At 46.0% G+C, this 13,124-nt stretch overlaps 1 protein-coding gene across 1 annotated transcript in view; it reads left to right on the top strand.

Moving 5' to 3' along the window:
- LOC138357935 (dentin sialophosphoprotein-like) overlaps positions 1-12,327 on the top strand; it is a 28,328-nt gene extending 16,001 nt beyond the window's left edge. The window contains exons 3-5 of the mRNA XM_069315115.1: positions 8,397-8,641; positions 9,408-9,464; positions 12,157-12,327. Of these exons, the coding sequence (XP_069171216.1) occupies positions 8,397-8,641; positions 9,408-9,464; positions 12,157-12,327 (473 nt within the window). The remainder of the gene's footprint in view (positions 1-8,396; positions 8,642-9,407; positions 9,465-12,156) is intronic.
- Positions 12,328-13,124: the final 797 nt, after the last annotated feature.

Genomic DNA, 13,124 nt, shown 5'->3' with positions numbered 1-13,124 from the left:
GATTTGTTCACCGTCGCATCTCCTGGACCACCATCACTACTAGACCACCATCGAATTCCGAGGAGATTACTAATTACTAAATATAATCCTGCTATCGAGGTTCCTACAGCCCCTTAAAGACATACAGTATGTCAAATTTCCATATTTAGGCTGGATAAGTTATTACATTAGGGGCGTCACGGCCGGGACTCTCTCCCCTTACCCACTTCTCCTTCTCTCTGTCTCCCTTTCTTATCTGTTTCCCTATCTCCCCTTCCTTACCCATCTCCCCAGTACAGCGTTCACCATCAACCATCCTAATTCACTTTTAATATGTTAGATGAATCTCAGTGAGGATGTGTGTTTTTTTATTCAGCGTTTGGAAATTAGTTGAATTTGTCATTTAATGTTTAGTTCCAGCAGTTTTGATTTACGGCGCTTACAGCTGTCCAAATAATTTCCGTGAAAACCTCAAATTTCGGATCCCGTCTTACACCGCACTTGAGGTCCCTTCACTTACATTGCCAAGCCTCCTATTTTTGTTATCAGTTCTACGAACATGAAGGAACTTACAGTTCCTTAGCTGATACTCAACCATGTTTCAGTGAGGGCTATTATGTGTAACTCTTCATTACATCCCAGTGTAATGAAGAATTACATGTTCATGCAACATGTTCATCAGAGACAGACGCCATTATGTCACACACCACCACGTCACACACCACCACGTCACGTACCAAGTCACGCATCAACTTGCCACACACCAGGGCAAAGTTGCCACATCACTTCCGACAAAGAGACTACAAGTCAGCAGTGTTGCATCAGTAGAGAGCCACAACCCGGTGGAAGCCGGTCGGCCGAGCGGACAACACGCTGGATTTTTAATCCTGTGGTACCGGGTTCGATCCCAGGCGCCGGCGAGAAACTATGGACAGAGTTTCTTTCACCCTATGCCCCTGTTACCTAGCAGTAAAATAGGTACCTGGGTGTTAGTCAGTTGTCACGGGCTGCTTCCTGGAGGTGGAGGCCTGGTCGAGGACCGGGCCGCGGGGACACTAAAGCTCCGAAATCATCTCAAGATAACAAATCAAATCATCTCAAGATAACCCGTCACGTGTAGCGTCCTTCAGTATTACCAATACGGATCATTTATGTTTTTGTTAACTGTTACAACACATTTAATTTTCACCATTAATTAACAATTTCTCTTTGCTCTTTGCACGTTTAGCAACTGTGAATTGGTGTTTCAGCATTTTTCCACGCAGAAGCGAACCAACTAAACGGATGAGATTATTAAATTTAATTGGATTGTCCAATGAATGCATTGACCAAAAATGCCTTTGTTGTCGAGCTTGCATATATATGGTCTCATTTGTAGTGTTTACACCCCCTGCTTTAGCAGCGGCGTATGCAGCGGTAGTTAATGAAAGTGAAAAGATATGAATGTAAGCAGAGAAAAGAGCAATTACATTTATCTGGAGCCAGATAGTTTAAAAAAGTAACACCGCTGGCCTATTAATTGACTAATATCCTTAATTTTCAAAGAGCGTCTATAGCAGTAATGGCAGTATAATTAGCCCAAGAAATAGCAGCAGCAGCAACAGTCACAACACCAGCAGCCACAGTACCAGCAGCAGCAGCAGCAGCAACAGTCAAACACCAGCAGCAGCAGCAGCAACAGTCAAACACCAGCAGCAGCAGCAGCAGCAACAGTCACAACACCAGCAGCCACAGTACCAGCAGCAGCAACAGTCAAACACCAGCAGCAGCAGCAGCAGCAACAGTCACAACACCAGCAGCCACAGTACCAGCAGCAGCAGCAGCAGCAACAGTCAAACACCAGCAGCAGCAGCAGCAACAGTCACAACACCAGCAGCCACAGTACCAGCAGCAGCAGCAGCAGCAACAGTCACAACACCAGCAGCCACAGTACCAGCAGCAGCAGCAGCAGCAATAATCACAGCACCAGTTTTGGATGTAAGCAACACTGGAATGTGAAGGCCAGCACCAAGCCAGGTACACACCTACTAACTCCTATATGACAGCAGCACTGGACGCAGGAACGTGGAGTCCAATGCCAAGTCTGACACAAGTGCCAATAAAGCCATAACTGCCACAAACTTGGAGACTTTGACCCCGTCGGCTGCCGGAAGAGAAGTTGTTGACTTTTCATTGTTGCCACAGTGACCCTTACATTGAGACTCAAAGTAGTGATAGTGTCATTGTAGCGAGACACCATATACAAATGTTAGTGCTGCTATGGTGCTACAAAAAGAGGAATGTTAGTGCTGCTGTGCTGATCGAGACGTCAGACAGGAATATTTGTGCTGCTGTGAGACGTCAGACAACAATGTTAGTGCTGATGTGGTGACATTTTCCTCTAATGACTACCATTCTTTCCTCAGCATCCCATTGCTGCCTTCCCTTCTCTCCTTCCTTCATTTCCCCAGCTCCTTCATTGATGCTCCCCACCCCCAACACTCCCCCTACAAGGTGGTTCTCCTACACCTCCCACTGCTGCCCCTTTGGTGACTCCCATCCCATCTTCCTTCCAGTGCTGTCCTTCCTTCCTCCTCCTCCTCCAGCTCTCCGCTGCCACAGGGAGCTCGTGGCAGCCACACAAATGGACTGACGTTGTTCTTGGCAGATTAATTGCCCAAAACTCTCAACACATTCAGCCTCCCGTGTCTCGGACCAGGAGTCTGCTGCACATTAGTCTTAGTCCTCTCAGAAATAATTGCGAATCTTATTCCCGTCTCCGCCTGTCTGTCTACATTTGTTTTAGAGCTATGTTTGTCTGTCTGATTCTCTCTCTCTCTCATACAAAAACAATTACATCCAAACAAGGTTGTTTAAGAACAGCTTACTGTGAAGAATAAATGTAACTTTGTCCTTAAAGAGAGATGTTTTGTTATTATATTTTTGGTTATAATCATTTCTTTTGGCACGTCATTTAAGGATTTTGCCATTCGACTAAATAAAAGCAATTTGACTATCATTAGACAGAAACGCATATCAATAAAGAATTTATGAAATAATATCTATCAGATAATCGCAAATACATTTATTGTCATCTTTAAATTGTACTTAATTTTTCAGATTTCCAGACAAATATATTTATTTCCTTTAAATGGGTTAAGTCGATTTGTTTTTTTTAACTACAGATTAATTAATTATGGTGGTGCGTCCACTGACACCTTCTACCGGTTCATACCTGTGTGCAAATAAGGCGACTACAACTGAACTCGATGTTCTGGAACCGAGCATTTTAATGATTTGTAAAGGATGACTTTATCGGAGCAAAATGATAAAGATCTACCATTAAACACAGTATTGAAACGTCCATTTTCACTGCCTTCTTGCCTTCAGTATTCATTGCCCTTGTTGGGTATTGCTAACCAGACAGCTGCTGCCAAAATGATGCAGGAAGCAATTCCTCTCTACTTCCACCAGTCTACTCTCTTCCCACCTCTCACACAGTACATGACACTAGGTGAGGAGACACTCACCTGGTGTACTTAGTGAGTACACACACCCTCCTCACTTCCTTCACTTTTCCCTGTCTAAACATTACCCTTCCTTTACCCGCTTCCCCATTCCTTCTCTCCTCTGTGAAAGGGTAAGCAACTGTTTGGTTTCACATGTACCCGAGACCTGAAGAACCTCTTCGCCAGTCACGCGTCATCTGCAGTAAAGTCTTGTTCTCCACTATATATATATATTATATATATATATCGTTACTGACAGTCGGTTTTCAGAGTTACATTAATGGTGTTTTAGGAGGAGAGCCTGCCTGTTTGCCCGGACAAAATAAAACAATTTAACAATTTATATTCATTTGAGCTGAGTGCGTTCTGGTCCGAACAGATTTATAACAGAATAATGAGTGTTCTGTCTAACCAAATATTTTTCTTGACACTTTAAAAATGAGTCAATTTATTGTTTATGAAATATATTAACGCTCTGCATACAATCATTAAATATGAGTATGCAGAGCGTCATTCAAATGTCGAAAATTGCATATATATTTCAACGTAAAACAAGTTTAAAGTATATTCAATCGTTGATACAAACATACAGAAAACAATGCTAAACAAGTATACACAAACATTTATATGCACATACTATTGACACAGACTCAAAGTATACAAACATGTGCACAAACAATTCACACAGAAAAAAAACAAGCATATGTATACGCTAACAATCACCCCAGGAGTACACACACCACCAGTCACCCCAGGAGTACACACACACCCCCAGTCACCCCAGGAGTACACACACACCCCCAGTCACCCCAGGAGTACACACCACCAGTCACCCCAGGAGCACACACCACCAGTCACCCCAGGAGTACACACACCACCAGTCACCCCAGGAGTACACACACACCCCCAGTCACCCCAGGAGTACACACACACCCCCAGTCACCCCAGGAGTACACACCACCAGTCACCCCAGGAGCACACACCACCAGTCACCCCAGGAGTACACACCACCAGTCACCCCAGGAGTACACACCACCAGTCACCCCAGGAGTACACACCACCAGTCACCCCAGGAGTACACACCCCCAGTCACCCCAGGAGCACACACACCACCAGTCACCCCAGGAGTACACACACCCCCAGTCACCCCAGGAGTACACACCCCCAGTCACCCCAGGAGTACACACACCCCCAGTCACCCCAGGAGTACACACACCACCAGTCACCCCAGGAGTACACACACCACCAGTCACCCCAGGAGTACACACACCCCCAGTCACCCCAGGAGTACACACACCCCCAGTCACCCCAGGAGTATACACCCCCAGTCACCCCAGGAGTACACTCCACCAGTCACCCCAGGAGTACACACCCCCAGTCACCCCAGGAGTACACACCACCAGTCACCCCAGGAGTACACACACCACCAGTCACCCCAGGAGTACACACCACCAGTCACCCCAGGAGTACACACCCCCAGTCACCCCAGGAGTACACTCCACCAGTCACCCCAGGAGTACACACACCACCAGTCACCCCAGGAGTACACACCACCAGTCACCCCAGGAGTACACACCACCAGTCACCCCAGGAGTACACACACCACCAGTCACCCCAGGAGTACACACACCACCAGTCACCCCAGGAGTACACACACCACCAGTCACCCCAGGAGTACACACACCCCCAGTCACCCCAGGAGTACACACCACCAGTCACCCCAGGAGTACACACACCCCCAGTCACCCCAGGAGTACACACACCCCCAGTCACCCCAGGAGTACACACACCACCAGTCACCCCAGGAGTACACACACCACCAGTCACCCCAGGAGTACACACACCACCAGTCACCCCAGGAGTACACACACCACCAGTCACCCCAGGAGTACACACACCACCAGTCACCCCAGGAGTACACACACCACCAGTCACCCCAGGAGTACACACACCACCAGTCACCCCAGGAGTACACACACCACCAGTCACCCCAGGAGTACACACCCCCAGTCACCCCAGGAGTACACACCACCAGTCACCCCAGGAGTACACACCACCAGTCACCCCAGGAGTACACACCACCACCAGTCACCCCAGGAGTACACACACCACCAGTCACCCCAGGAGTACACACCCCCAGTCACCCCAGGAGTACACACACCACCAGTCACCCCAGGAGTACACACCACCAGTCACCCCAGGAGTACACACCACCACCAGTCACCCCAGGAGCACACTCCACCACCAGTCACCCCAGGAGTACACACACCACCAGTCACCCCAGGAGTACACACACCACCAGTCACCCCAGGAGTACACACCCCCAGTCACCCCAGGAGTACACACACCACCAGTCACCCCAGGAGTACACACCACCAGTCACCCCAGGAGTACACACCACCACCAGTCACCCCAGGAGCACACTCCACCACCAGTCACCCCAGGAGTACACACACCACCAGTCACCCCAGGAGTACACACACCACCAGTCACCCCAGGAGCACACACCACCACCAGTCACCCCAGGAGCACACACCACCAGTCACCCCAGGAGCACACTCCACCACCAGTCACCCCAGGAGTACACACACCACCAGTCACCCCAGGAGTACACACCCCCAGTCACCCCAGGAGTACACACACCACCAGTCACCCCAGGAGTACACACCACCAGTCACCCCAGGAGTACACACCACCACCAGTCACCCCAGGAGCACACACCACCACCAGTCACCCCAGGAGCACACTCCACCACCAGTCACCCCAGGAGTACACACACCACCAGTCACCCCAGGAGCACACACCACCACCAGTCACCCCAGGAGCACACACCACCAGTCACCCCAGGAGCACACTCCACCACCAGTCACCCCAGGAGTACACTCCACCAGTCACCCCAGGAGTACACACACCACCAGTCACTCCACAGTCGTCGCTACTGTTCCCGTCCACTTCTTTCCATGCAACTAAAATTTACAGTTATGTGACTAACATTTCAAAATTAAGAAATATTACTCCTATGTGTATGCTATATGCAGCTTTATAGATCTCCGTTACCCCCCCCCCCCTCTCCCCTCCATCATCACACCAAAATTTGCATTCCTTAATTATATCGAAAAAAAAGAGTTCGACTGTGAGCCAGTTAGATAATAACTGAAGATAATGAAGATGAGAAATGCTGGTCTTCCTATACCAAACATCATCCAGGTGGATAATTAACTCAAATTATACCTGCTGAAATTCTTAATTAATATGCAAATTTAGCTTTGATTCTCCTGCATACACGGCGTGATAATTACTTTACTATAATTTCTTTGGTCAAGATTTGATTTTTTTTTGCGGTGTTTTCACTTGATTTCAATCGAATGATTTAGAGCAATTAAACATGGGAACTACTGTTAACCTCTGACTATCATTACTTAGTGGACGCTTGTTTCCACACTGGAGGTTTGCTATTAGTCTCGTTAGGTGTGGTTAGTACATAATGGTGCACACTGCTACTTTGTTTTCAACTCCATCATACTCAGTTCCGTCGTACTCTGCCTCCTTTTGGCAGGGTGGAGGGACCAAGCTGTTGGGGTGAAGAGACCCCAGCTGCTGGGGGAGGAGAGACACCCAGCTACTGTGGAGGAGGGACCCCAGCTGCTCGGGCAATTAGCGAGGACAACCCAAGAAAATGTGGTCCTCAAAGCCCACAAAAGAAAACTTCTCCCAAAGAAGCAAACATGCCAAAATCTGTTTGTCGATGGAGTAAGAGGAAGGAGGAAGAGAAGCAACAGCATCACAGACTGCGCTGCAACCCTTCCTCCGAATTGACAGTACAATACTAAATGTAATAAGTACATTCCTGAGTACATAGTACATAAATACACTTATTGTGCTGTTATATTTACATCCCCATTTTCTGTTAATACGAAATTATAGGTTGAAGTTTTCGTGTTCAATTCTCAACGCATCCTTCGATTGGACAGTACGTTTTAATACTAAATATAATAAGTACATTCCTTACTGTCTGCATAGTACATAATTACACTTACTGTGCTGTTACATTTACCCCCCAATATATTCCTCATTTTCTGTTAGGACACTCAAAATTTTCGGATGAAGTTTTCATGTTAAATTGTATATACACAAGTTCTAAATATAAAGAATTTCTTTTTCAGTTTTATTAAACAATAGAGATTTTCTGAACAAATTGAAAACATCTTGAGTTACTTTATAATTTATGGAAAAATTTTAGTTTTGTTTTATTAGTTTTATAAAATTGTAATATCAAAAGAGCTATAAGTTACGTACTAATTGTAATTAAGAAACAATAAATGCTATTTACATGCTTGTCCTCCTACACTCCCAAGGTTAGGTTAGGTCGTGGTTTTCTATACAGCTTCTCAGGTAAATTCTAATATTCACAATATTTTGGTGCGATGCTGGCGATTAAGTGTATTTATGTACTGTGCTGATAGTCAGAATTTTACTTATTACATTTAGTATTAAAACGTACTGTCTATTCGGAGGATGGGCTGTGCAGTGACAGCAGCAGCGAATGCAGTGACAGCAACAACTGTGGCACAAGTCAGCCCGTTCTCGCACTTTCTTTAAGTCAATATTGACTTATTAAATACGTGCATATGTGACATACTAATTTATTGTGAATATTTTCGTTTACCTTGAAAAGCTTCATAGAAAACACCGACCTTACCTAACCTTCTTAGTATGTTAAGATAAGCATCTTATTGCTTCGTAATTACAATTATTATTTAACCTATTATAGGTATAGTTTAAGTAATAATTGTAGTTATGAAGCAACAAGATGCTTATCTTAACATACTAAGAAGGTTAGGTAAGGTCGGTGCTTTCTATGAAGCTTTTCAAGGTAAACTAAAATATTCACAATAAATTAGTATGTCACATATGCACGTATTTAATAAGTCAATATTGACTATAAGAAAGTGCGAGAACGGGTTGCAGAAGTGAGAGCAGCAGCCAGCAGTGACAGTAATGACAAAGACAACAGCAAGAACATTGAAATCATCAGCGACAGTGACACCAAGAGAAATAGTAGTGATATCAGCAGCAGCACTGAGACCAGCGACTGGTCTAACAATAGGAGCAGCAGTAGGGGTGTGATGGTCGTGGAGGTGGTGACAGCCGGAAAAACCTTTCCCCTGTGTCAGGTAAACACGATATGAGAGGCATGTTACTTCAGATAGGATGGCAGGGCGAGATGGGAACAATTAAAACATGTTCCCTCACATTCCCCGGTCTTCCTGCCTTACTTTCTCTCCTTTCTTTCCCCGCTTACTTATTCTCCTTATCTCTTCCTCACTATTTGTTGTTGATATTTGTTTTACACAGGTACTAGAGTAGACGACACTTGACTCTTGTTAGCTCATGATAAACCTCAACTAACTAGGGGTTCCCAGAGTAAATAGGGGCGAACAGTTAAGGATTGGTGACCAGTCAATTACTACGTGTCGTTTTTGGTTCTTGACCGCCGGTAACCCGTTTCCCATCACGAGTTTACCGACCAAGGTGTGGGCATGCTGTTCCCTATACTGAGTTTACTGACAGTGTCCTGAATGATGTAGCCCATCCCTGGTTTGTCGGAACAAGAGAACGACGCTGCACACCAAGTTTACAAACCCAGGTTTGCTGGCCCTTGGTTTACCGATCTATGTTTGCCAAGTCGACATCGCATGCCAAGTTTACCAACCTAGTCTTACCGAGGGGGCGAAAAAGCACGTCGAGTTTACTGACCCAAGTTTAACAGCCCAGGTTTGGCTACCACGGGTTTATAGAACGAGGTTTACCGAGAGTCGACGCCGTGTTTAGCGGGCACAGCACGTCGTAGCCACAGTCTAGGTTGTCCGAGGATCAGCTCTGACCGTCGTCACCATATCTGATAATACCGATACAGATAAGGGAACATTATCACTACAGCTGCGGTTACCGAGGGTCGGCGCCCCCATCGTAGCATCATCCGAGTTTACCGACCAGGTACATGCCCTCATATGGCTCCATCCGAGTACCGCTGCAAGTGAGGCACGCCGTAGAGAGAGAGAGAGAGAGAGAGAGAGAGAGAGAGAGAGAGAGAGAGAGAGAGAGAGAGAGAGAGAGAGAGAGAGAGAGAGAGAGAGGAGAAGAAGAAGATAAGGGAACTATGAGGAGAGAGCACCAAGCCATTACGTCTATATAGCACTTGGAAGGCATCAGGATAGGGATTTGGGACGGAATGGGGAGAGAGAGACAGACATAAAGAAGAGTTTGGAAGGTACGGCTGAGCGGGAAGAAAGACTGAAGCAATGTAGAGAGGTGAGGATGATCACACTGTCGCCCACGGGCCATCGCGCGGCGGAAATGGCGCGGACTGACCGCTTCCCTCAGAGATACGAGTGATGAAGCTGTTACCACAATAGTCATCTTGATGGATTTTATAGTGTCATTAGTGTTACACCTGGTGAGGTCACCATTATGGCAGGGGAGGTGCCCCCGTGTCCCGCTACCATAGCCATTCCTCAACCACACCCGTACATGCATTTACCACACGATCACTGTTAGAAATGACTACTAGAGGTCAGTCTAGACAAAATTAAGTTAATGGAGTTTGAGAGTAGTGATCTCTGTTCCGTCTGAAGGACGGATTAAGAAGAAGACTTCTAAAAAGAAATAAGAACTGGGGAGTAGACAAAGCCAACACTAACAACAAGAACAAACAGCAGCTTGTCATTCAAAAATTGTAGTACCTATAGTTTCTAGGGACGAAACTGTTTGAATGTGAACTGTTGCACACAGATTTTTTTAATGTTTTGTACAATTTATTTTGTTGAAAGCCCCAAAATGGTAACAATTAAACTTCACCTTTCATTGGTACCATTTAAAAATTAATAGAGGCATGGTATACAGATCTTCTGTGCAGGTTCTTCAATGTTATGTTGGAGCCGGTCGGCCGAGCGGACAGCACGCTGGACTTGTGATCCTGTGGTCCTGGGTTCGATCCCAGGCGCCGGCAAGAAACAATGGGCAAAGTTTCTTTCACCCTATGCCCCTGTTACCTAGCAGCAAAATAGGTACCAGGGTGTTAGTCAGCTGTCACGGGATGCTTCCTGGGGGTGGAGGCCTGGTCGAGGACCGGGCCGCGGGGACACTAAAAAGCCCCGAAATCATCTCAAGATAACCTCAAGAAGGTTCTACAATGTTAGGTCAGGTCCTGTAATGTCATGTCATATAATGTTATGTTACGTCCTGTAATGCTATGTCAGGTCTTGCAATGTTTTATCAGTTGCTGTAACATGTTTGTTCCTGCAACATATTTTCAAGTGTTGAAACACATTAGTGGCTAATATATAATATGCTACTACAACATATTATCGGCTAGTACAACATTATCTGCTACTATAACATATTATTGGATACTGCAACATATTATCAACTACTTTAACATATTTTCGGCTAGTACGACATATCGGCTACTAGGGCATGTTATCGACTACTTCAATATATTTTAGGCTACAATAATATTGATTCGGCTACTGCATAACCTATCTGATAACTTACTACGGCTACATGTTATCGGGTAAGGCTGCATAATATTGGTTACAGCTACAAAATATTGGCTACGGATACATAATATCGGCCATGATAACAGATTACCTCCACAAGATATTTGTTTTCAACACATTAACTAATGAATAATTTAAGCTCTGCAACCAGTAATTGGCTACGATAACATGTAATTGGCCGTGGAAGAGGTAAATGGTCACTGTAACATATAGTTTCCCTTGCAAACTGTAATTGGTCGCTGCATCAAGTCCCAAGTTACCTGTCGGTCCTAATTGGCTTTCATGTGTCCCCGAACTGACGTTAACAAAGTCTTTTTTTGTTTCAAGTCTCGGGTAATGCGATGTCAGGTGGGTAATGATTCTTGCTGAGAAGGAGAGTTTCCTCGTCTTTCCTCAGAAGGTAAACCTGGAGTTTTAAAGGAAAATAATATGGTGTGTCGCCTGAAGTATTCCGGTAAACATTTATCAACATTTGCTGCCATGAACACAGGCGCTTCTGGTTTTTTATATCATTATTTCACTAGAGGAGGATGATGGCTTAGTTTTATGCCGTTGTATAATAATATTTAGTTACTATTTGTTATTTGCTTGTATTTATAGTGTGGCGCTACGTCTCCCTCTCACTGGCCCCAGTCATTTAGACTCAGTTAAACCTGCTCCTCCTCTATCCCATTAGATTGATTGATTGATGAAGATTAAGCCACCCAAAAGGTGGCACGGGCATGAATAGCTCGTAAGTGGTAGCCCTTTTGAGCCATTACCAGTATCAAGAGCTGATACTGGAGATCTGTGGAGGTGCGACTGCACCCTGCGTGACGGGAGATGTCTCCCGTGTATCCCATTATGTTACACCTTGCTCTTATAACACCGCCCACACCCATGGACCACACCCATGACCCACACCCATGACCCACGCCCCCGTTCTCACCCATTCCTCACGCACTTCCTGACCCTCTCCCTCATCACGCACAATTTCCCGCATTATCCGGGCTGTGGGCAGAAAATAGTGGCTGTTTGCTTGGACGTTGTCATTGGAGCTTCCTCCTCTGCTCCACCGCGCAGAGTTCACCCCGTCTCCCCTCTTGGTCTTTTCTCCGCCCTGCCATTTCATCTTTTTTTTCTACCCCCAGTCTGCTTCATCACACTCCGACAATTCCCTACCTACTGCTCCCTCAACTTTTCACCCTACTTCTTTCCAGCTATTTCCTCCGTACCTTGCTACTTTCTACTCTCGACGGGAGACATCTCCCGTCACGCAGGGTGCAGTCGCACCTCCACAGATCTCCAGTATCATCTCTTGATACTGGTAATGGCTCAAAAGGGCCACCACTTACGGGCTATTCATGCCCGTGCCACCTTTTGCCACACACCTGGCTCTTTGGTCAAACAGGTTGTGTGTGTGTGTATTCACCTAATATTCACCTAGTTGTGCTTGTGGGGGTTGAGCTATGCCGAAAGAGCAGAGCTCAACCCCCACAAGCACAACTAGGACAGTACACACACACACACACACACCAAGTTCAACCCAAGTAAATGTAAGGTAATGAAACTAGGCGGGGGAAATAGAGGCCAGACACTGGATACCGAAAAGGAGATGAAGTCCTTCACGAAACGGACCGAGACAAAGATCAAGTTGATATCACGCCAAACCTGTCTCCTGAAACCCACATCAAAAGAATAACATCGGCAGCGTATGCGAGGGTGGCCAACACCAGAACTGCCTTCAGAAACCTGTGTAAGGAATCATTCAGAACCTTGTATACCACATATGTGAGGCCAATCCTGGAGTATGCGTCCCCAGCATGGACCCCGTACCTTGTCAAGCACAAGACGAAGTTGGAAAAAATAATCAAAGGTATGCCACTAGGGTAGCCCCAGAACTAAGAGGCATGAGTTACGAGGAAAGACTGCGTGAACTGCACCTCACATCGCTGGAAAACAGAAGATCTCGGGGAGACATGATCACCACATTCAAAATTCTTAGGGGAATTGGCAGGACAGACAAGGAAGGTTTATTTAAAACGGGTGGTACACGCACAAGGGGACACAGGTGGAAGCCGAGTACCGAAATGAGCCACAGAGACATTAGAAAGAACTT

Source organism: Procambarus clarkii, chromosome 80, assembly GCF_040958095.1.
Source record: "Procambarus clarkii isolate CNS0578487 chromosome 80, FALCON_Pclarkii_2.0, whole genome shotgun sequence".
Lineage (NCBI taxonomy): Eukaryota > Metazoa > Arthropoda > Malacostraca > Decapoda > Cambaridae > Procambarus > Procambarus clarkii.
The sequence above is the reverse complement of the archived record's forward strand: the minus strand, read 5'-3'. Positions and strand labels throughout refer to the sequence as shown.